Source organism: Zootoca vivipara, chromosome 14, assembly GCF_963506605.1.
Source record: "Zootoca vivipara chromosome 14, rZooViv1.1, whole genome shotgun sequence".
Classification (NCBI taxonomy): Eukaryota; Metazoa; Chordata; class Lepidosauria; order Squamata; family Lacertidae; genus Zootoca; species Zootoca vivipara.
This window is the reverse complement of record NC_083289.1, coordinates 28647603-28672234: the sequence shown is the minus strand read 5'-3', so window position 1 is coordinate 28672234 and position 24632 is coordinate 28647603. Positions and strand designations below refer to the sequence as shown.

Here is a 24632-nt window from a genome sequence, read left to right as displayed (position 1 = left end):
TGTTCTCATAGTGGCTGACCAGACATCTGAATGGGAAACCTGCAAGCAGGACCCAAGGACAAGAGCAACCCCCCCCCCATGCCTGCCAGCTACTGATTTTTAGAAGCATTGCTGCCACAAACTCTGGAGAGAGAGAGCCTAGCCATCCTGGCTAGTAGCCGTTGGTGACCCTCTTCGTGAATTTAGTCCTGTTTTAGAGCCATCTAGGATGCTGGCCATCACTGGCTCCTGCAGGAGAGTTTTAACTGTGTTGCATGAAGCAGTTCATCCGTTTCTCTGTCCTGAATCCTGCAACATTCAGCTTCTTGAGATGCTCACAAGTTATGTTCTGAGAGGGTTACAGAAAGATACCGAGGACAGCTTCGGGAAGGAGCAGAGTTGAGGCCCAGTCACCCTCATAAGACCTTTAAAAGCTTTGCTAAATATACGGTCATGCAGTTTCCAGGAAAAGTATTGTATGTTGTTACATGTGCTTTCAGAGCTTGAAAAGAAATGAAACCCCTGTATTTTTTTATTTTAAAAAAGCTTTACATAAATAGTAAAAAAAAGAAAAGGAAAATTGTGAGACAGGTTGGATCCTGAGGAAAAAATATATATAACAAGATATGTATTTCAGACACTTAAATTACGCAAATATAGAACAGCTGTGCCAGGAAGGCAAGGGGGCCCAAGTGGACCTGCCCACTCCAGCTCAGTAACAGCTGCTTGTCTGTACTTCTCCAACAAGGGCTTGGAGAACTCTTACTGCCGCCTCTGGGCCATTGGGGAGGCCACACTCCTCCGGGTCTCCTGTGGGGTGCTTGAGAGCCGAGAAGGTCCTGGTAGATTGATCTCTGTGGTGGAGATGGAAAAATACAAAATGGGCTGAATAAGAGTTTTATTACCTTACCGTGGCTTTTGGGACCTTCCCACCTCCACTTTCACCCTCACCCCATTTATGTACCAGTTTCTGACAGGCAGAACTTTGTTGGCCAAAAGAGAGCCCGACCCACCAAAGATCCTTTTCCCTCCCAGCCTGAGCCACAGGGCAAGGAATAGAATCCATCAAATAAGACGAAATCTGGCTCTAGTTTGCTAGCTGCTTCCGGGAGGGTGGGCTTTCCGTGAACTTTGAGAGGGGGTCTGCTAGAAATCTGGAGGAATACATTCTACACAAATGAGCCTCCCTTTATCTTGTATGGAAGAGGTCTACCGCTTCCACGAAATCTGCCAGTTCACTAAAGCAAAGAAGTCCTTGGGTCAATCCCAGAATGTCCTGAAAGGCAGACAGTGGACCAGAAGGAGAGCAGGCTGCTGTCTACCCCCACCCCTGGCACAAAATTGGTCATGTTTCTCCGGGGAGGCACTCTTCAGGGGTGTTACCTGGAATCTGGTGCGGCCAGAACTGCTTGCAGTTAGGGCAACGAGGTTCCCTTTGGGCTTGGAAATATTTGGCGAGGCAAGGCAAGTGCATGGCGATTCCACAGTCCTCACAGACTTGGCTCTGAAAGGGAAAAGCTCTTGTGAATGGGAGGCAGACGGCCTTCTTAAGATGATCAGCTCACAGCATGAGCCCTGGCCAACTAGAGGGACTGATGGTAGGAGGGGAAGGCAGAGGATGGATACATTCAAACAAAGGGACTCTAGAAAATATCAGGGGGAGGGCAAGGAGTGATGCTCAGCTGAGGTATCTGGGGCTGAGCAGAAGCAAGGCTCCTGGAGGAAAGACCAAGGGTGGTGAACACTTTCTCCTGATCAGCCTCTCCACAAGGCTGGTTTTAAGCTGCAGGGGAGATGGCACCGCACAGGGGGGCTCCCAACCGCTGCTCCCCCATCCCCAAGCCTTGACCACCCCACATACACCACCAGCTGACGTGGGCCTCCTGACCTGGATGGAGAGGCTGTGGCAGACGTGGCACTTGCGGGCAGAGTCCTGGTAGTGGCGGAGGATGTACTGCTCCAGCTCCAGGACGCAGCGCAGGTGCAAAGTGTACTCTCCCTCTTTCTGCAAGAGAGCAGAGGCCCAGTTACGCCCCTTGTGGCTCAACCACATCAAAGGAAGGCAAGGGAGCCAAAGTGGACCTGCCCACTCCAGCTCCCCACCCACATTCTCCTACCTCGGAGAGCCACTTATCCTGCACCAGGCGCTGCAGTACTTGCTCAGCCTCCATCTTCTTCATCTTCTTTGGCTTCAGCTGGTCGGCCAAGTTCAGGATCTCCGTGGAGGAAGCAAAGCCATTGCTAGACAGCACAATCAGATCCATCTGCAGATGGAAAAGCCCTTTCCTAAGTGAGCAAAGGACATCGCAGGGGCCACGTCCTTCTGGCCAGCTAGCAGGTGGACTCCTGACTTTGTATTTTATTAAGCCAGTGCTTCTCTCTTTTTTTAGGCAAAAAGGTGCCAGTACTCGCCATGAAGTTGTTACAGTAAGTACCACACTTTTAACATGGGGGAAGGGTGCCGGTATTGTGTACCCCCAGAAAAAAAACTGCATTAAGCACATTGGATGCAGAGGGCTGGGCCACCTTCCGTGCTGCATTTCACCCTCCCAAGACCCGTGAGATTCCCAAATCATGGACAGGCTGGAGAGCAGAGGCCAAGTCCAGAAAGTGAGTCTCCCAAGGCTACTGGGGGGCACTGAATCTGGGCCACTTAGGAGGCTGGCCAGCAGGTAGGCAGGCAGCAATCTGCTACAGATTCAGCCACGTTTGCCACACCCAGGCGTTCAGGTGCACCTAGGTCAGTCCTTCCTACTAACCACGTATTTGTGTTCCACTCCCACAGACCTTGCGCAGGGAAGCCTTTTAGGGAAGCGCCATGGTTTGGGTCTCTCTCCTCAGGAAATAGCACTAGTGAAAGGAGGAAATTTCTAGGGGTGGCACCTCCTGGCTCCAGGAGAGGGTAACTCCTCCCTCAGGGGAGACTTCCTGCCATCTCCCATGGACATCATAGAAAGTTGCCTTACATCAAGCCAGGCCCATGTGTCCAGCTAGCTTAGTATTGCCTGCACTGACTGGCAGCAATGACTCTCCAGAGTCTTAGGCAGGGAGTCTTCCCTAGCTCTACCTGGAGATGCCATTGAGTGGTTGAACATGGGACGTTCTGCATGCCAAGCAAGTGCTCCGCCACGGAGCTGCAATGGCCCTTGCCATACTCAATCCTCATCCTGCCTTCAGCAAGAGAGGTTTTTCTCCTGGTTCTGTACCACAGCCAGTGGATTCCAGGCATCACATCTACAGCCTTTGACTTCTCCTCCCGCACCAGACTGAGTGGAGAGGCCAAAAAGAGGAGCAGCACCCAAAACATGCCTACAACTTGCTCAAGTCAGTGCGATGGGAGCCTCCACCTTCCTGCTTCACATCAGGCCATGGAAACAGAGGCAGCCACGAAGGAGATGAAGCCCATTTCGAGTCAGGAGGGCTGAGCCAACAGCCTCACCTGGTGCAGGAAGTGGACTGAGGAGCACTTGATGCCAGATCAAGAAGGGATGGCGCTGCCCATGCAGGTGGTTAGCAGGAATCAAGCCCCACACCACCCTACCCACAAGACCCCAAGGGACTCCAGTTGAATCCCTCCACTGGGAGTTCTATTACTCAGTTCTTTAGTGCCGGGGTGCCAAACTACCCAAGGCTCCCACCCTCATTAGGTTTCCATGCTTACTGTCTTCTTGAACAATTCCAGCTCATTTTCAGAGTAGTCGCTTGCCATTAGGGTGACCTCATTTTCAGCCAGGTTCACCTGGGGGAGAAAGCAAGTGTGATAAAGGAGACACCAGGCAGCCTCTGAGCTCCTAGCCAAGAGGATTCTTTGACACTGTCTCCCTGGCAGCCACAGCCCAGACATGGCTGGTCCCTCCCATGGGCAAAGCTTCTTCAAAGGAGGCAAGAACCAAGCCTCACCTCACTGCACCAGGAATCCCCTTGCTGGGCTCCTTTTTTATTCCTGCAGCTATTGGCTCATCTCAGTTCCTGTGGAAGAGCCTCCAGCCTCTGGAGCAGTCCTGCCACCATCCAGCAAGGGTGTAGAATGAGGAGTAGGGTGTGCCTATTGGATTCCTTGTCAGGGGGACACTGTGATCCAGCAGCAGAATGCGACTCTCCCCAGATCCCACCCTTCCCAATTTCAAATTACAAGGAAAAGACACCAGGTGACAGCAAACCCTGCCTTACCAAAGCATAATATGTTCTCCCATTTTCTTCCGATACTCCTTTCCTGATCTCCAAAGAAAAAGACTGCAGCTGAACATTCAAAGTGTTGATGAAGTCATCCAGTTTATCAGGTGCATAATAGACTGTGCAGGAGGGAAGAAAAAGAGAGGAGAGAATACAAGGAAAAGGAGAGCAGTCACATAACAAGTTCACAATTTCCACTGATTTCTACGTGAACATTTCTAATCCGTTTTTGTCCAATCTCTCTCCCCACCCCATCCATGTTTTCTTCCTGAAATGGCTGCAGCCGACCAGCAACGGAAAAACTGGTTTTTCCTATCCTTCTCCCCCACCCTCCCACGTTTCTGGCTGAAAATGGCTGTCGCTGACCAGCAAAGCACAAACAAGCAAGGAAGCGGGCAAACTTTGGCAATTTGGATATATGAATCTGAGGTGTGTATAGTGAGGTTTGGGTACTAACTCCTCATGTTTGGATAAGTGAATTTTCGCATAGCAAGTGTTGGGCAACAGGACCTGTGCATATTTCTTAGTCGTCGTCGTCCCCCCCAAAAAATGTACAGTAATTCAAAATCACTTTTTTAAAAAATCAACTCAGCTAAAACTACCATCTCTCTAGGGTTCAGCTGCTCTTGCTTTTACTTGCTTTTAAAGAAACAAAAGCCCCCCCCCCGCCCACCCAAACACCTGTGGCTGCTAACTCTTGGAGACACAGGAGAGGGTGGAAAGGGGGCACTGCCAGACCCTGAGAGGCTCTTCATTACACACACAGAGGGAGGGAGGGTCCCCTTCAGGCTCCCTCTCCTGACTCAGTTCTGAAGCGGGCACTGATCCAGGTGAAAGAAGTCCCTGGAGCCCTGGAAAGGAAGAAAGGTTGTGGATCCTTTCGTTGACAAATTACACAGACCCACACCCACAGCCTGTGCTCTACACCTGAGCATCGCATACACAGCTGACTATTTGCACTGAACTCAGCAGAAGATGGAACGGAAAGATGGGACTGCTTAAGAGCACACAGGAGAGCGTGATGGTGGAGGGGAATGCCATAATGCCACCACCACCTTCTCTGCTCAGCTTGTCAAAGAGCAGAAAAGGATCAAACGTGGGGAGAGGGGCTGAGTCTCAAGATTACTTAGCACAGCTTTTACTTACACACACGACCCTTCCTGCCTACTTTTCCCCTCCTGAGGACTAATCTGCTACCCAACCCTCTATGAATCTCTGCCAGTGGAGTCATTTCCCCCCCCCCCACTCACCCTTGTGCAGCTGGCAGTACAACTGGTGCAGCTTTGCAGCTTCGGGCCTCTCCACAAAGCCAAGAGTTAGGAAAGCCTGCAGAAACTGGCGGTGAGCATCATTCATCTGAGTGGCCATGGCCAGGGCCAAGTTTAGGGCTGCAGGATGGAGAAAAACAGCTAGATAACAGGGCTGTGAACAGCACTCCTGCCCCCCTCTTCCTCTCCCTCCTCCTGGGGATCCTTTTGGTCTCATCCAGCAGGCTCCCCAACAAGCTCACTGTGAATGGCTTTTTTTATTTCTCAAATTTGTATACTGCCCTTACTCTGTAGATCTCAGGCAAGAAAAAAAATATAAAATACGCCATAAAAACAAGAGCAAAATAAATCACAAACCCCATCACACCCCCTCCCTTTGAAATTACAGCTTCCTTGACACGAAACAATTGCTACGTTCACTTTTATGGGGTTGCTTTTAAATAATTTTTTTAAAATGTATTTTGGGTCTCCTTTGCGGATGGCTTAGAGGGGGCTCCTCTCCAAATGTCGGATGGGGGGGCGGGCTTCCAGCCTTGCAACTTCTTCATCTTTTTGGCGATCACTCGTAGCCGAGTAAAATTGTCTTGGCATTCTGCCCCGCCACGCCTGGGGTTGTTGCCCACTTTCCGGTGTGTCGGCCCCTGTCAGGAAGGGAGGGGGCGCCGCCGCCTTTCCCAGAACCCGCCCCCCGCAAGCCACTTTGCCTTCCTGACGAGCGCGAACACACGTGAATCCCGCGCGTGAGACGCTGCCAACCTTGGCTGAGGATGACCCGGAAAGAAGCCTCTGAGCGTGGGCAGAATGCAACCACTCGGGGAGAAATGAACAGGGAAGCGGGTAGGCGAGCGCGCCTGTTCCTCTCGCTGCCGCTCACCTAGCGGAGGACGAGAGCCGAAGAACAGGAGCCGCTGGCTGAGAAAAGAATCCGCGGGAGAAAAGAACTTCCGACATAAGGGCCACGCCCTCTAGGAGGTCTTAGCCAATGAGCGTTGTCACAGCCCGGATTGACGTTTCGAGCGGGGAGAAGTGCAAGGCCTCAAGATAACAAATTTCAGAGGGGCACACTCATTGTTTGTAGAAGGAGCGTCCTGGTTCATTTAGGGGTTTTTTTTGGGGGGGGTAGTGCTGCCCGCCCCTTAAGGACGTGGGGTGGTATCAGACACTCAGAATTTCAGTATAACTCTGAATGGTCACAGTTCCACAGTTGCTTGTTTGAGGAAAATGCAGTCAAACAAAGGGGTGTCTCTAAATTGTACAGTGGTAGTAACTTAGCAGAGGGCCATCAGCTTTCTCGCCTGAGGTGGCTAGGAGAGAAAGAGGGTGACTTGTGCATGAGGGTGATTTGATCAGAAAATCACCATCCCACACTCCTCCATCTCTCAAAAAGCTCTAGAAACCCACTCCATGGCTGTTATATTCTGTTGGGAGTTGCTCTGCCTACTGATCTGAAATAAAAGGTTCCTAAGTTTAAAACCAGCTCTGTCCACATTCAGAGGTGCTATGCATTGAATTGCTGCTGCTGTGCCCCAGGCAGCAAAATCCCTGGGCTGAGCCTCCCCACAGAAGTGGCCAGGCGGCATTTGCGGCAGGCACAGCAAAGCAAAGAGAAGCGGAAAGCCACATGGAAAGGGGGTCCTGGAATCATAGAATCATAGAGTTGGAAGAGACCACAAGGGCCATCCAGTCCAACCCCCTGCCAAGCAGGAAACACCATCAAAGCATTCCCGACATATGGCCGTCAAGCCTCCCACTTAAAGACCTCCAAAGAAGGAGACTCCATCACTCTCCTCGGCAGCAAATCGCACTGTTGAACAGCTCTTACTGTCAAGAAGATATTCCTAATGTTTAGGTGGAATCTTCTTTCTTGTAGCTTGAATTCATTGCTCTGTGTCCGCTTCCCTGGAGCAGCAGAAAACAACCTTTCACCCTCTTCTATATGACATCCTTTTACATACTGAATTTGAACATGGCTATCATATCACCCCTTAACCTTCTCTTCTCCAGGCTAAACATACCCAGCTCCCTAAGCCGTTCCTCATAAGGCATTGTTTCCAGGCCTTTGAGTAGTGGTGAGTGTTTGGGGGCCCTAGCATCTGAGCCCCCTTGGCCCCTTGGCCCTCCCAGCTACTCATAGAAGCCGAAGGCCTGAAGGGCAGGACAAGTGGTTGGCCACAGCTGGGCGACTGGCCAATGTCTCGTGGCTTCTGCCTGTTGGATGCTGGATGTGACTGTTGCAAAGGGGCTGGGCCTTGCTCTCAGTTGGGCCTTGAATAAGAGGGGGGCTCCCTAATCCCTTTGCACAGGTAAGCGGGTGGCGTTCTGTAGTGAAGATCGTTCTAGGGTTCAGCTGAGCCTGCAGAGCCCCCATTGCCTGTGGCACGCATTTGGAGGCGGCCAACAGGCTTTCAAAAGACATTAACATTGTCTCTTCCCAGCAGGGCCAGGCACATTCCATCACCAGATCTCCGGATGGCCAACGGCAGGATGGGCTTCGGGGGGCCCCGGAGGCCTTGCCTCCTCCTCTCCGTCTTCCTCGCCTGCTTCCTTTGGCACAGTAAGTCTCCGTGGAGGAAAGCTGCTTCCCTCTGCGAGAGGGCAGCCGGGCAGCCAGCCGGACAGAGAGCAAGGCCAGGAGGGGCGGTGGGGATTTTCCTACCAGGTTTCAGCTGCCTGGAAGATTTCCAAGGCTTGGACAGGTTGAAATGGGCTGAGGCTGCTTTGGGTCAGGTTTCCAGGAGGCCTGCTTTTCTGGTATTGTTGGGGGTGGTGTGGGAGTGAGTTAAGACTTTTTGCTGGGTCTGGGTTGCTCTGGGTTTTATGACTGCATGGTGGAAGCCACCTTTGGAGACTCATTGCCCTGAAAGCAGCTTTTGAAACTCTGCAATAAGCCAGAAACCCACCATCTGACCCTATTTCTCCCCCTCTCTATAAGCGGGCTGCATTCCTCTCACCACCATCAGCATACGTCCAGCCATAGTAATTGGGTGTGCGGGGGGGGGGGCAATGACTTGGGGTCTTAAGTTGCATTATCCACATTATCTACACGGACTGGCAGGACTTTAGCTGTCATTTCTGCACTGCAGACAAAGGGGGTAGGTGACGTCACTAGCAGCAACCCTACAGTTCTGTGATTCTATGAATTTTCTTCAGTTCATGGGTGCTCCATCTGTCTCCCCACTGTTTGCGTCAGGAGATCCTTCCTACTTCTCTTTAGTAGTGCAACCGTATAATTTTTCCGGTACTGTATATTAGGCAGATGTTGTTCTTTCCACCTCCCTCCTTAACAGGCGAACTCATTGGGGGCGTCCAAGGAAGCTAGATTTTGGGAGACAAAGCAAGGTCTTCCCCACACATTTAAAACATTATGGTACTCACTTCCACAAGTGATGACATCTAACTTGGACAACTTAGACAGGATGAGACAAATTCATGCAGAAAGAGGAGGAGGAGGAGGAGAGGGCTGTCAGTGGCTACTAGCCACGATGACCGTTTTCCCTCCAGTGTCAGAGGCAGTAAATGCCTCTGAGTAATGCCACTTACTGGAAATGGCAGTGGGGGCTCTTGCTGTGCCCAGGTCCTGTCTGTGAGCTTCTACCCTCTGGGGCATCTGGTTGGCCACTATGGGGACAGGAGCCGGAGTGGTCCTTCCTCATGGCTGCTTCTATGTTGAGGGAGTCAACTTGGTCTGCCCTCAGATTTCAGGGGATGGAGGAAGAGAGAGAGATTTCCGAGAGTGTGGGGGAAAGGGTGGCATATACGCCGCCTGTTTCCCGGGCTGAGTGGTTTGCCCTCAAGGAGAAAGTCCAGTGGGTAGCATGGGTATAGCAAAAGGAGGGCAGCTGCCCCCCTAAATCAATTAAATAAAAAGTAACTGAGTTTCTCTCCCCCCTTCCAACATAAAGCCTGGCCACCCCCACGACCCTAACATTTCAATGTGCGACAACTCCAAGTGGAAAGCACCCTAAAACGGTTCCTTGTTACCAGAGCTTTGTTCAGTTCCATCTTGAAGGAGTCCACTTGGTCTGCCCTGAGATTTCAGGGGATGCAGCAGAGAGAGATCAAGATCCCAGAGTCAGTACAGGAGAGCAGCTGGGCAGGTGGGAAGGGCCCCTCACCTTTGGGAGACACCTCCTGGGGGGCCATGCTAGTCCTGTGGCTGTTTCATTTCCGGAGGGCTGAGTAAGCTGAGCTGGAGATGTCGTGGCACAATCTGGAGCACAGCTGCGTTGCATAGGAAGTGGCTCAAGGAAGCAGTCAAGGAAATGAACCGAGGGGCACTGAGGCATTTCGCAACGAGTTTCAGCATGGGGAGTGAAACTGGATAGAGAAAAGTTTCCTCCTCTCTCTCATAATGCTAAAAGTCAAGGACATCTAGTGATGCTTAATGTTGGAAGATTCAGAACAGATAAAAAAGGAAGAACTTCTTCATCCAGCACAGAGTTAAAATGTGGAACTTGCTCCCACAGGAGGCAATGATGGCCAACAAATTTGATGGCTTTAATCCAATTTCACAGGACCGTCAGTGGCTACCACCATGATGACCATACTCTGCCTCTAATCAAACATGGAAACCCTTCCAGATCCCATTTGCAGGAAACCACAGGAGGTGGAGAGTCTCTTGTGTCTGAATACCGCTTGCAAGCTTCCCACTGGCGCATCTGAGAGAGCAGGATACTTGGCCTGATCAAGTGTCAGGGCTAGTTTCATGTTTTTAGGAGAGCATTATAAACGTTGAGGTGAGCAACCCAATGCACCTGGAGAAGAAAAAACAAGCAGCAGTCAGCATAGAAATTTAAGGCTAGTCCTTGGAAGGTCTTTTTTCTAAGGCAGAGGCAGAGTTAGCTTTCCAGACTCAGACACAATGCGTTCTGTACCCCAGGAATATTTTTTAAAAAACAATATATATATATATATATATATATATATATATATATATATATATATACACACACACACACACACACACAAAAGGTCCCACTGGGGCAGAGTCAGATCTAGGCTTTATTTCACCCTTGTCAAAGACACAGCTTGACACACAGACACACACAGAGACACACACGAACACACACACACACACACACACAGGTTAAGAGCCTCAATGGCACCCATTTGGAGGCTTCACTCAGGGCAAAAAACCTGTCTAGCTCCCCTGTAATTACAGCTCTGCCCTGACAAAACAGGAGTAGAGCAGAGATTCTATCCTTTTCTGCACTGGAGTCACGGAGGGCCAAAGTGTGGCTTTGCAGAGGCCCTTTCAGGGTAGGCCTCCTCTGAATATGTAAGTTTCATTGAGTAAAACATTCCTACACTGCTTTCCTCTGAAAATCTGGAGATGACGCACAATAGTTGGTGTCAGTCTGGCACTCAAGCAAACTCTTCTCTTTCTTTCTAGCCGTATCCTCAAAGGACATCAAGCCAAGGTGCTTCACAGACTATGACTCCGAAGTGGGTTGTTTCTGGGAAGTGGACGCCTCTACCGACTGCCCCAAGGAGTTCCTCCTGCATGTTGAAGCGACTGATGGACTCAGTGGCCAAAAGTAGGTCATACTGTGAAACGAGAGAACTGCCACCAGATCTCCTCTTTCCTCTGTTGGGTGATTCTGGGGATGGTGGTACCCTCCTCACAACTTACCACTGTGAGTTTTCCAAACGCAGAATAAGAAACGCAGGATCCAAAGGGTTTCTCATTACACTTTTCACTGGACCACTTGTGGTTGGAGAACTTCCAAGGTGCACAGATTTATCTCGTCTTGCACACTTGCAACTTTTCCTGGGGGGTCTGGGGAATCCACAGCATGGTGCAGCTGGAAGCATTGCAAAGCCCCTCTCTCACTTGGGCTGAGCTTTCCCAAATCGAGGCTGTGGCAGAAATAATCTGAGTGTTGTCTACTTTGAAAACATCTTTTAAGTCTTACCATTGTTCCAGGAAATCATGGGAGTGTTCTCCTAAGAACGAGAGAGGCCGGAATGGGACCCCCAAGTGTACTTGCACCATTCAGAATAAAGAAGTGTATAACTTCAGGTATCATTTCTCATTGAAGGCCAATGGGAAAGAGATCTGGAGGATGACGAGTAAGGACCTTCGTAAAATTGGTAAGAGATCCTTTGGTCTGCAAGATCCTTCAAACGCATGACAACGGAAATGCAACTTAAAATCACCGTAGGCAGCCTCATGCCAGCAACAACCTATATTGCTAAAGTGCGTCAGAAAAATTATTTCCTCGGCAACAACTGGAGTGATTGGAGCATCCCGATAAGTTGGAAAACACCTGGTTGGGTCGGGTAGGGCACCTGTTTATTATTAGCAATCTGTTGGCATCCCAGCTGGCATCCCTGTGTGTTCTGGGCTCTACATTGTGGGGTCTTTTTTCTGGATTTTGTGAACCTTCTGGATTTGTGAAATATTCCGACCCCACCCGCAGGAACGTTTGTGCATCATCCGGCCCCTTTGAGTGAGCGACAGCATTTCTCTCACATTGCTGAGGTCTTGCATTTCCAATCAGCTAGACATTGAATTAATATGCAGGCCTCTCACTTAATTCAGCGCAATTCTCTGCTGTAGACAATACCTCTTTCTGAAGTCTCCCCAATGATTTTTATTGTTTCTCATTTAAATAAAGACAAGAACACACAACTACATTAACTTGTCCAGTGGTCCATTCTTATTAAATTCCATACATAGTACATAGTGCACATGCAATAAGTTAGGTATTGTCAATTCAAGTAGCCTCTCCACAGAGATTCCTGTGTTGAAAGTGGAATAAAAGTATCTTCTGTCTCATTTGTAAAGGAAAAGAAAGGAAGTCAACATCACCAAAAGCAGGGGTAGGCAACCTAAGGCCCGTGGGCCAGATGGGGCCCAATCGCCTTTTCAATCCAGCCCATAGACAGTCCAGGAATCAGTGTTTTTTTACATGAGTAGAATGTGTCCTTTTATTTAAAATGCATCTCTGGGTTATTTGTGGGGCCTGCCTGGTGTTTTTACATGAGTAGAAAGTGTGCTTTTATTTAAAATGCATCTCTGGGTTATTTGTGGGGCATAGGAATTCGTTCATTTCCTCCCCCCCCAAAAAAAAATAGTCTGGCCCACCACAGTGTCTGAGGGACAGTTTTCAGCCCACGGCTGAAAAAGGTTGCTGACCCCTGACCAAAAGTGTCTATCCTTGAAGTGCCTTTAATTACATTTTTGTGGTGAGTAAGGCCTTCCAATGGAGCCACACTCCAAATACTATTCAACCAGATCTCTGTGGGGAGTTCTATAGATTGTTTCCAAATTCGGCTTTTATAAATTGGGCTGCTAATAACAGAAAAAATACTAAATGTCTGCATATAAGGTTACTGTTTAAATTTTAATCTAATGAGAAAAGGGGGGTTGCCAAATTATTAACCCTTTTCTCCTTTCGGGCAGAAATGGGTGGAATCTGTGAGCTGAGCATCCCCTTTTCAGGGGATGAAGCCTGCCAAATTTCACACAGAGGTCCAAGGGAGTTGTGCTTGGCATCCTTAAAGTTGTTTTGGAAGGAATAACTCATTGGGCCCCCTATGCCTCTACCCCTTCCAGGAACTGACTTGGCAGGCAGCACAAGCTTTGCAGGGCTCCCGCCCCATACCTGGACTGATCACTTTACTGAACTATATTAAAGAGTACAGTACACTAACACAGGCTTTGTTGTGCATGTGTGTTTCTGTGCCACGTAGCCCCTCAAGAAAGAACACTGCTGCAGATGGACAGATACCAAACTGAAATGAACTGCAACTCAGGCCAGAACGAGGGGTGTGGGGTAAAGGGGAGCAAGGTCATTCTGAGGAGCTGGGGGTGCTGTGCATGCGAGAATCCTCTTTTACCTTCCCAGCAACCCTGTGAAGTAGGCTAGTTTGAGAAATGGTGAGTGGCCCGAGGTCACTCCAGTGAGTTTTGTGACTCAGCAGGAGTCTCTCCTTGGATGAGAGGGATGCAGAGGCCAGGGAAAGGACACCCCTCCACTCAGTTTTATGCACCACCCTTTGGACCCCCCGGGGAAACTCACCAAACGAAACCTGCTGCCTCCTGGATCTGGGTGTGTGCAGTGCAACTAAGCTGAGTGCTGAACAGGACACAGTGCAGTCTGCATGGGGTCTATTCATAAAAGCAAGACTAGGGCAGTGCCAGCAGGTTCCACGAAGCCCCCTTTCTTCTGAGATTTTTGGGGGTGATCTTGTTTGTTTCAGCCCAGGCTGGTGGGAGGGGTTGTGGGGAGATGTATCCGAAGGTGAAGGAATTGATAGCAGCATTTATTTATCAGAAACTAGTCCTGATGGTTTTATTGTGTGGTTCTATAATACCTGTCGCTTTTGGCATACTGCTTTAGAGATATGTTCACATAGTTATTTTATATATATAGTCAGGGAAGTGGTGTCTGCTTTGTACATATGCAGAAGGTTCCAGGTTCCATCCCCAGCATTTTTTAAAAAAAAACCTCTCTTTTTTGCATTTAATCTTTATTAATCCCAATTATCACTCTCCATCAAAGATATAGTAAAGTAACAAGGCTTCCCTCCACCTGAATGTGGGTCCTCTAGTCTACAATTCTATATTAACTGCTTATTGAATAACATCTAATTTATATTTATCCAATATATCCATAAGTTATGTCACCTTGCAGGAGTCATTTCAGATTTCAGATGTTTACAATGATCTTTTAGGAATTGTCTGTATTTGTCCCATTCTGTGTTAAATTTTTGGTTGCCATTATTCCAAACTTTCCCCATTAGACTTGCCATCTCAGCGTACTCAAATAATTTTTTTCTGCCATTCCATTTTTATCCCCAGCATCTCTAGCTAGGCCTGAGAGACACACCCTACCTGAAAGCCTGGGCAGCGATTGCCAATCAGTGTTGACAATGGTCTGACTTAGTATAAGGTAGTGTGGCTGCCTATCTATAATTAGGCAATACAGAAAAGGTCTAAATAAGGGAGACCCACTCCAGCACACTGACTAACTTGTCAGTGAGTAAGTGCATCCCAGTGACAGTACTGTTCAGTGGGAAGAGGAGGTGCATGTGGAAACCTTGATGCAAGCACCAGTTATGCTACCTTTACCTTTCTACTTCCAAAAAACCTACATCTTCCTTCTTAGCACCCCTCCTGGGCCCCATAGACCCCTGCTCTCCCCTCCCAATGATCTACCTGGTCAACTTTCACCTGCCCTTGGAGGAAAAGTAATAAGAGTAGAGTAGACGACCCCAGCTGAAGCTGAAACAGGCCAAAAGGGTTGCAGCGCCACGATTCCAGAGCCCGAACTGACATGGCTGCGCACCCACACACAAACACGCGCGCACACAGACACCCACACCCCACGAGACTGGCGTGGTCGTCCCGCGGCGCGCCCACTCTGCACATGCTCAGGAGACACCGATCGCAGTCTGTTGTGTAGCCGAGTTTGGTGCGAGCCCAACTTCCTGGCTGGCTGGGAACTCCCGGCAAAGGCGGGAAGGGGCCGGGCTCGGCATGCAAATCCACGCCCCAGGAGGAGGACCAGGGCGCAACCCAGCGCTTCCCGGACAGCAGCCGTGGCAGCGGAGGGTGCGTGGTCCAGGGGGGCTGGAGCAGGCGAGTCGCGAAGGGCTCCCCGTCGCCGTCCGGGTCTCTGCCCTCCCCTCCCGTGCCCTCTCCCCTCCGGGATTCCCTTTCGCTTCGGGCAGGAGCGCTGGCTGGAACCCCGGGGGAGGCGGGACGAGGCGGGCGCTGGCCGAATTTGCCCTTTCTTCCTCCCCACCCACCGAGCGGAGCAGCCCGTCGCCCAAGCAGGCAGCAGCGGCAGGGGCTCCTGGACTCCGGGCAGCCAGGCCAAGCCAAGCGGGGCTGGCGGACGGGTGTCTCCTGAGCTCCGCTTTGCTTGGCTCCGCGCCTGGCGGCCGGGCTGGCACTGGCAGAAGGAGGGAAGCGGGCCGCTCGACGGTGCCACTTCCCGGCAGGGCCCGGCGCACTTTGTTCCCGACTCTCCGGATGGCCGACGGCGGGACGGGCTTCGGGGGCCCTCGGAGGAAGCCCTGCCTCCTCCTCTCCGTCTTCCTCGTCTGCTCGCTTTGGCACAGTAAGTCTCCGCGGAGGAAAGCCGCTTCCCTCGGCGGCAGCAACAGTGAGGCTCCCCCGGCCGTAGCTGTTGCGCACCCAGAGACTCCCCGAAGGCTTGGGCGGGTTGCTTGCTTGGGTCAGGTTTCCACGAAGCAGGCGTGCCTAGTTGAATACTGTACAATATTTGGGGGGGGGAATTAAGACCATTTCTGGTTCCTGCAGTGAGGAAGGTGGGCTAGGTGGGGTCACTAGCAACCCTACAATTCTGTGATTCTATTGTTTTTCTTGAGTTCGTGGGTTTTCCGTCTGTCTTCCCCCTGTTTGCATCAGGAGATCCTTCCTACTTCTCTTTAGTAGTGCGACAGTTTAATTTTTGCGGTATATTGGGCAGATGTTTTTCTCCCCCTCTCTCCTTAACAGGCGAACTTATTGGGGACGTCCAAGGATGTTGGAAGACAAAAACAAGGTCTTCCCCACATATTTAAAACATCATAAGACTCACTTCCACAAGAGGCAGTGATGGCTTCTCACTTGGGCAACTTAGACAGGATGAGACAAATCCACAGTAGAGGTGGACTCGGTGGAGGAGAGGTCTCCCAACGATGATTGTTTTCCCTCCAGTGTCAGAGGCAGTTTGCTACGTAGTAGCAACGATGATTGTTTTCCCTCCAGTGTCAGAGGCAGTAAATACCTCTGAGTAATGTCACTTACTGGAGACAGCAGTGGGGGGAGTTGCTCCTGTTTGCGAGCATCTTCTCTTTCAGCCACCTTGTTGGCCGGCCGCTTTGAGGACAGGAGGCAGAGTGGTCCTTCCTCATGGCTGCTTCCATGTTGAGAGAGTCGACTTGGTCTGCGCTGAGATTTCACGGGATGGGGAGCGAGAGAGAGTTTCCCGAGTCAGTGTAGGAGAGTGGCTGGGTTGGCAGGGAGGGGCTCCCTCTCCCTTGGGGGACGGATGCCACCCATCTCCCCTCACCTCCTGGGGAGCATCTAGTCTGTTTCATTTCTTTGTGGCTTTTCTGCTGAAGATGAAAAGGGAAGTTTGGTCCCTCTGCTGTTTTTGAGGAACTGAAACTGGAGGTGAAGCTGCTCTGTCCGTTTTTGATAAGAAAATAAACATCTGGAGGCTTGTGCAAGCTGAACTGGAGATGTCCTGGCTCAGCCTGGAGCAGAGAGGTCAATGGGGCCATGTTGCTGTTGGAGCGCCAGGAGCAGGAGAAGCGGTGCAAGGAAGCAGATGGAGGCAAAGATGCCATCTCGCAAGCTGCAATCCTGCCTGAGCATTTCGCAGCAAGTTCCGGCAGGGGGAGCCACTTAGTCTGTTGCAGGAAGAAGAAATAGTTTCTTGTTGGCCTAAAGGCCCTAAGCTTTGAAATAATAGACCTTTCAGTCTTCAAGTTGCTACAGAACTCGGTGGGAATTGTTTCTGAGTAGACATGCCCAAGATTGCACTGTGAGAAGCAGAGGAGTGGCTTGGGTGGTGGAAAAGTAGACCAACCCTGCTAGAAATTTTAGACAGGTAAGCAGCAGTAGATAAGGAGGAGAGAAAGAGGTGACAGGATAGAAAATTTAATAAAATTATGCAGGGTATAGTGAAAGTGGATATGGAAGTTTTCTTTTCTCTCATAATGCTAAAAGTCAAGGACACCTAGTGATGCTTAATGTTGGAAGATTCAGAACAGAAATGGAAACGCTTCCAAATCTCAGTTGCAGGAAACCACAGGAGGTGAGGAGTCTCCTGCGCTTGAATCCCACTTGCAGGCTTCCCACTGGGGCACCTGATCATTCATTGAGAGAACAGGATGCTCGACTAGACGGGCCCCTTTGGCCTGATCCAGCGGCAGGGCTAGTTTCATGTTCTTAGGAGAGCATTATAAACGGTGAGGTGAGCAACCCAAAGCACTTGGAGGGGGGGAAGATGCAGCAGTCAGCAAGGAGAATTTAAGGCTTGGAAGGTCTTTTTCTAAGGCTTTTCCAGACTTACACACAATGGCACCTTGGAGAGCTGGAGTGGGGCTTTGCAGAGGCCCCTTCTGGGTAGGCCTGTGCTGGACTCTTCCTCTGAATAAGTAAGTTTCGTTCAGGAAAACATTCCTACACCCCCTTCCTCTGAAAACTGCACAACGGTTGGTGTCAGTCTGGCACTCAAGCAAACTCTTCTGTTTCTTCCTAGCCGTGTCTTCAAAGGCCATCCAGCCAAGTTGCCTCACAGACTATGAATCCGAAGTGGTTTGTCACTGGGAAGTGGACGCCTCCACCGACTGCCCCAAGGAGTTCCTCCTGCGTGTTGCAACGACTCATGCACTTTATGGCCCAGGGTAGGTCATGCTGTGAAATGTGAGGACTGCCCCCAGATCTCCTCTTTCCTCTGTTGGGTGTTTTGGGGGCTGGTGGTACCAGGGTAAGGTAATAATAATATAAAAAGTGAGAGAAATTAAAAGAAGTGACATTAACGTTGTTGAGCCTCGCCCAGCATAACTTGTGCCACAGTGCTTCTCTTACAGAGAAGGAGACCCTTGAGATATGGCAGCTAAATATAAAGGCCTCGCCATCCTGGGGACTGTAGTCTGAGGGCGTGGACTGCCAGGCCTGGTGGCTCCTGATATCAGGGCTGCAGAATAATGCATCTGTGGTGGCTTTGCCTTCTCTGAGACACCCTGGGAGGAGTAGCCAGCCCAAACCTTTTCCAGAAAATGGATGAGGGTTCTTTACAAAATGTCTTTCGGAGTTGAGTTGCAGTCACTGTGAGTTTTCCAAACCGAGAATAAGAAATGCAGGATCCAAAAGGTTTCTCATTATACTTTTCATTGGATCATTTGTTGTTGGAGAGCTTTCAAGGTGCACAGATTTATCCCCTTTTGCACGCTTGCAACCTTTCCAGGGGGTCAGGGGAAGCCTCAGCCTGGTGCAGCTGGAAGCATTGCAACACCCCTCTCACACCTGGGCTGAGCTTTCCCAAACCAAGGCTGTGGTAGAAATGAATTGAGCGTCGTCTACTTTGAAAACACCTTTTAAGTCTTACCATTGTTCCAGGCCATCGTGGGTTTGTTCTCCTAAGAACAAGAGAGGCCTGGATGTGACCCCCAAGTGTACTTGCAGCATTCGGTCTGAAGTACTGCGGACCTACAAGTATCATTTCATACTGGAGGCCGAGAAGGAGATCTGGAAGAAGAGTGTGGACCCTGATGACATTGGTAAGGGATCCTTTGTTCTGGCAGACCCTCCTTGCGCATTCCTGGGGGCTGCTCTGCATCTTTCTCTTTGTTGATTTCTTCCCAAACGCAGTAAAACCCCGTCCGCTTGTCAACCTGACTGTTAAGAGGACGGATGACTCGTACATCTTCACCTGGGCAGATGACTATAAAGAAGGGAACCTTCTTCATGAAAATCCGGAAACAGTCTATGAAGTTGCCTATTGGCCTATAAACCAGACAGACAAGGTAGGCACACTTTCCCAGCATGCTCCTCTCTGTACGACCACCAGGAATAGTGCTACAAATTTATTGTTGTTAATTAATTAATTACATTTATATCCAACCCTTCCTCCTAAAGGGAACCCAAGGTAGCAAGCTCTTCCATGTTTAAAAATGCCATTAATTCTAAAATTAAAAAAATACTAAAACAATAACATACACTGTGGCGGGGACCTTCTATGTCCTGAGCAGAAGTTGAGGTGTTGGGACCCCTGAAAGCCTCATAATGCCCCTGCCCCATGCCAGTTGACATGGCATCTTCCTGCCAGGGCCGTCTTAAGGGTATCCAGCACCGTGGTGCAAAAATTTCTGCGGCGCCCCCCCCCTTTCCCTCCGGCCGGCGCAGCTCCCGGCTCCAAGTCAGAGTGCAGGGACGGGAACTCACCTCCGGGAGGGATCACCTGCTGTGCCCTGGCCGCAATGAGGAAGGGCAGGCGGTGGGCAGCCTGAAGCCCTGGGCTTGCTCAGGATCCCAAGGATGGGAAGGAGGTCGGCTCTCCTCCTCCCCCCGCCCCCCCTAGCGGAGCCCTCCTGCAGTCCGGAGCCTTCCCTGCCTCTACCAATGAAACGCAGCGCCGGAATGAGGGGTGACCCTGGCGCTGCAGGGCGGAACAGGGTCCTAGTGCCTGCTCCGCCTCGCTTACCTCCCTGCTCTCCCCTGAGCGGCGCAGCTGGTGGGCATACAGGAGGAAAAAGGGAGACTGCCGCGCAGCTCCCACACTTGCTGGGGCGCCCCTCAGCGCCCTGGCGCATCGCCCCAGTAGACCCAATGGGCAAGACGGGCCTGCTTCCTGCCCTTCCTTAATGCTTTCCTTGGGCAGCTCTGTAGATCCAACAAACTGCAGGCCAAAAAGGCTTTAGCTATATTTGGCAAATGATTATATGTCCCTCGCCAGTGGGGCACACAAGAGCAGTGGGCTGCCTTTTATGAGTGGCTTGAGGTCAGGTCCTCCGCCAGCCCCAAGGCTTTGGATCACAGAACCTAGGGGAAGGGAGGCAGGTGCAGCCCTCCAGGCCTCTCTCACCTGGCCCCTGGGACTCTGGCCAGGCCAGGCCTCCGCCACCTCAGTCCTGTTCCATACACTCCTAGTGCTTTGGCTGGGCTGAATTGCATCTCTTGCTTGCTTGCCTGGGTGGAGGAATGAGCCCAGCCCTGGGCCCCTGGCTGTGGCTGTCCGCCCACCCCTCAGGTGGGAAATTGCCAGACTCAGGAGGGAGGGAAAGAGATCCTTCCGCCATTTGGTCTTGAGCCCTTTGATTTCATCTACAGAGCTTCCATTGCAGGTTGTCTTGAAACAGTTCTCTGAAATTTATTCCCTTGCTCATTATCACATAATCACATTATCACATAAGAATCCAAAACCTTTCTACCGCATCCCAAAATGATCTTCCTCCATAGAAAGTTGGGAAAGAGAAGAATTCAGCTCACCCAGTGTTTTCCTGTGCACGTGTGGGAAGGGCCACATAATGTAAACCTGTTTGCTTCTGTCTCCCCCCCCCCAAAGATACACGAACACATTACGCAAGGTTTTCATCATAAAATCTTCGACGATAACCTCATGCCAGGAGCCACCTATGTTGCAAAAGTGCGGCAGAGAATTGCTTTGTTCGGGGACACCTGGAGTGATTGGAGTGCTGAGTACACATGGAAAAATGGTAAGTGCTTAAGGTGGGGGCTGCGCAAGGCACCTGTTTATTATTAACAATCTGTTGGCACCTCAGTTGGCATCCCTGCGTGTTCTGGGCTCCATATTGTGGGCTCTCTCTTTTCTGGATTCTGTAAACCTTCTGGATTTGTGAAATACTCTCACCCCACCCGCAGGAATGTTTGGGCACCATCCGGCCCCTTTGAGTGAGCGACAGCATTTCTCTCACATTGCTGAGGTCGTGCATTTCCAGTCAGGTAGACATCAAATTAATATGCAGGTCTCTCACTTATTTCATCAAAAAAATTTTCTGTAGACAATTACCTCTTTCTGAAGACTAAGGCGCATGCTACTAATCATTTGGAAGACTTGTTTTAGTAGAAGGTGGCACAATGCTTTGCATGAAAATGCACTAAGCGATCAGTGGCACAACACAGGTAGAGAGGGAGGGGGTAGTCGCAATTTGGCTGGCTAGAGACAAATAAGTGGAAAGACCTTCTAGATTCCACAGTGACATTGATTGCTTGCCCTGGGTAGGCTTGTGCTGCAGTCCCCTGGGTGAAGTTAGCAAGTTCAGTGTGGTGCCACAGCACATCAGGCCCCGCTACCACCAATGCTCCCCCTTCCTGCATCAAGCTCAGGATCTGCTGGTTTTTCTCTGCATATAACTTCACGGTATACTGCTTGTAGCTGTATTTGTGCTTCCTCCCCCTCCTCTGCTCTCCTCTCTTTTCTTCTCCTTGCCTGTTGTCTTTTCCTTGGTCAAAGGTGAGATGATAGACTACCTGGGACAGAGACCTACCTTCTTGCTTCTTTCGCTTTGTGTACGGTGATGGTGCTACATGAATAACAAGCAGTACAAATCCTGTCTGCCCCTTACCTTGGTGGTGCTGGGTGACCCAAGGACCTCTTTCCCCAGCCCAAGGTAAGTCTGGCTGAAGGGAAACCAGCTTGAAATTGCAGGAGGGGGTTAAAGGTTAGATTAGCATGTGCAGGAGAAACCAAACACATGAGGCATTAAATGTGCCTGTTGGTGCCCAAGGTAATAGGCAAATAAAAACCCTAAGGAGAAATACTGCAAATCCCCTGAAATTCTTTCCAGCTGTGAGAGTTGGGCTCCTTTGTCAACTGAGGCTTCTGGCCGTTTAGCCTGATCCTGTGCCCCCTTTCCAGGTGGGTGGGTGGTTGGGTGCCTGTCTGCCAGCTAGCTAGCCACCCCCTGCCTCCCGCTGGTATCAGGGTGAATTGTCTGCCCAGATAACCAAAATGCTGCTTGCCTTCCAGACATTGAGCCAAGCTCTGGCTCCTTCCTCTGGATTTTCATCCCATTGCTGTGTGTGTTCATCATGGCCCTGGCTACCTTCAGCTTCTTCTGCGTCTCCAGGTACATCTTGGGTGCTTTGCAAGTAGTTCTCTCCAGGGCTGCCCTTTGCCCACAGCAAAACAAATAAATACTGTACATGGTCACTTCTGCTTGAAGGTAGCAGGCCTTGGTGGCAGAGGCATTTTCCTGCAACCCTGACAGGAAAGGAGGAGGAAAGCGGCCCTTGTCCCTTCTGAGTCTTCTCCTCATCCTCCTTCCAGCCAAACAATCTTCCTCAGGTTTCTCACATGCATTTGGCTGCTAGTCACCTCGGGAGGGGGAAGATTGCTTCCTGATGTTTGGAGGGGAGGCAGCCCTTGCAGAGCCCTGCCTCTCCCTTTCTGAGGGCCGAGAAGGACTGACGAATGGCGCTTTCTTGCTTTGCAGGGTGAAGAAGGGATGGTGGGACCAGATCCCAAACCCCGCCAAGAGCAAAGTAGCCGCTGGTGTGACAGCAGCGGTGGCACCATTTGGAAACGTGGGCCTTGAGCACCCTGTGCATATTCACAGCTGCATTGCATCTGCCAAGCCAGAAACTCGGAAAGAGGAAGACTGCCAGGTCCCTCATGAAGACGCTGTGGCCAAGCTCTTCAGAGACCTTCTCAGTGGGGACTTGAGCAGTGGAGGCACCGGTATCCTGGACGAGCACCCCCTTCTCAAGGACCAGGCTCTGGGGCACATGCAGAGTGCTTTTTCCTTTTCTCAAGATGCACCGCTGGACAAGCACAGGGGTGTTTTGGAGACCTCTTCTGAACCTGTCTATCACAACACCAGCACAGAGACGGTGGCTTCCTCCCAGCCAAGCAGTGCTGCCCTGGAACTGCCCCTCAGCACACCCGCCCCCCAGCCCTCGGGCTACAAGTGTTTCAGCAGCCTGGTGGCGGAGCCCATGGCCGCCTTCAGCCAGGTCTGTGAGGAGGAGGAGCAGGAGTTTTCTCCTTTCAGGGACCAAATCCAGCCATCCAGTCATGACGCAGGGCCTTGCCTTGCACGTGTGACCAGCAACCTGCTCCCTGCTTTCCAGGGTATCTTCCCAGAAGGCTCAGACTCACTTTGCTTTTCCTCCTGTATGGCAGCTGCAGAGCGAGAGGTGAGGCCAGGCAGCCCCTCCCAGCATGGGCCAGGAAAGTCTGGCCCCGGTCCAGTGGCCTCCCTCCTGGCTGGCTACCGCTCCTTCAGCTCAGCTCTCCAAGGAGGCACAGCCCCCCAGGGCAAGAGTGGCAGCGCTGGCAGCCGCCTAGACGGGCAGTCCCCCTACAAACCCTTGCTCAGCATTGTCCAGAACAGCCCTGCAGCAGCCACTGGGGTGAGCAGGGTCCTCTTTCACCCTGGTTGGGGGGCTCAGGAGGTAAGAGACCCGGCCTGGCCAAGTGCACCCTGCGGGGCAGACATGGACATGCAACAGGTGGCTTCCGATGGATGCTTTAGGGAAGAATTGGCCAGGGACAAAGGCCTTTCATACCCCTGAGGCCCCTTGTACCTCCTTAATTCCGCCTCAACCAAGCAGTGACCTCCTCCAGGTGTAATCCTCCCTCAATCCAGAGATCCACTATGCTGCAAATAGGAAAGCAGCACCAACTGCATAGAGCAGGCACCCCCAAACTTCGGCCCTCCCCTCCAGATGTTTTAGACTACAATTCCCATCTTCCCCGACTACTGGTCCTGTTAGCTAGGGATCATGGAAGTTGTAGGGCCGCAGTTTAGGGATGCCTGGCATAGAGGATCTGGGGGTTTAGGGAGGAGAAGCTATGGGACAGCAGTCGAAGGAGGATGCTGCATGGGAGAGGGAATTCAAGGAGGGACAAAAGGCCCCTTTAAGCCAGGTAGGGAAGGGCCCTTACTATCAACAGAGGACTAAGCCAAAGGCCAGCAAGGAGAGGCACCTTCCTGATTATAGGCCGGTGTCTGTGTGGAAACTCTGAGGACAAGTTGCTGGACTCAAGAGGCTGCTTTTGGCACTTCTTACATGAATGGGGCCTTCAGGGAGATGGGTGCTTTCTTGACCCAGATTGGGCTGGGGGCTGGAGCACCAGCTGCTCTTGGGCTCAAGTTACTGGACAGTCACCTGCAATGGAATCCACACCTGCCTGTCAAGTGTTTCAGCTCTGCCTGCTGACAGGCTCTGAATCTAGCAAGTGGCCAGCTTTTGCTCAGGCACTGCCTTGCTTTTGCAGAGAACAGTCTGCTTGACTTTCTTTTGTTGCTGCTTCTATACAGATAAGGAGGTCTAGCTTCATATAGCCATAGCAAGCAACAAGGTCTCTGTGTGGTGGCATGACTTCCTGTGCCCTCTGCCAGAGATCAGAGAAGAGGAGGGGTAGCAGGCTGAATAAAGGGATGCTCCGGGACCGCTTTTGGTGATGGGGATGTCAGGAAGTATCGCCAAGTGACTGAGACAATACCATTCTAGCATTAAAGTTTTTTATCCATATGATCCAGCTTTATTGCACTTATTCCACTCAAGGTGTGACATAGGCAGGACAGCATTTCCAAAAGGGGGAGAGAAGCTTGGAGTTTGCATGGGGAAGGACCTGCTATGGACACCACCCCCAATAGAGGCTGAGGCTGCTGCTCCCAGCTGGCAAAGAGATGGCTGTGTGGCTGTGGGCAGCCCAGATGGACCATTCTGCCATCATGGTTCACCTGCGTCTCACAGGTACATGTAGAATGAATGGC

At 51.0% G+C, this 24632-nt stretch overlaps 2 protein-coding genes across 4 annotated transcripts; one reads left to right on the top strand and one right to left on the bottom strand.

Moving 5' to 3' along the window:
• Positions 1-108: 108 nt before the first annotated feature.
• Positions 109-10170, bottom strand: NSMCE1 (NSE1 homolog, SMC5-SMC6 complex component). Of its 3 annotated transcripts, none has more exons than XM_035131299.2 (8): positions 9402-10170; positions 5403-5540; positions 4150-4271; positions 3641-3718; positions 2097-2243; positions 1868-1984; positions 1363-1483; positions 109-833 (listed from the first exon to the last, which is right to left on the bottom strand). In XM_035131299.2, exons 2-8 carry the CDS (start codon positions 5518-5520, stop codon positions 742-744), a joined length of 795 nt encoding a protein of 264 aa, XP_034987190.1. In that variant the 5' UTR covers positions 5521-5540; positions 9402-10170; the 3' UTR covers positions 109-741. The 3 variants fall into 3 exon arrangements, with proteins under 3 accessions (XP_034987190.1, XP_060138839.1, XP_034987189.1); XM_060282856.1 differs by lacking the exon at positions 9402-10170 and adding an exon at positions 6295-6496; XM_035131298.2 differs by lacking the exon at positions 9402-10170 and adding an exon at positions 6177-6494.
• Positions 10171-14892: 4722 nt separating this feature from the next.
• Positions 14893-24390, top strand: LOC132593209 (uncharacterized). Its single transcript, XM_060282855.1, has 7 exons — positions 14893-15493; positions 17648-17792; positions 18508-18668; positions 18760-18914; positions 20453-20603; positions 21878-21977; positions 22344-24390. The coding sequence occupies exons 1-7, from the start codon at positions 14908-14910 to the stop codon at positions 23422-23424; spliced, it is 2379 nt and encodes a 792-aa protein (XP_060138838.1). The 5' UTR covers positions 14893-14907; the 3' UTR covers positions 23425-24390.
• The last annotated feature ends 242 nt before the right edge of the window (positions 24391-24632 follow it).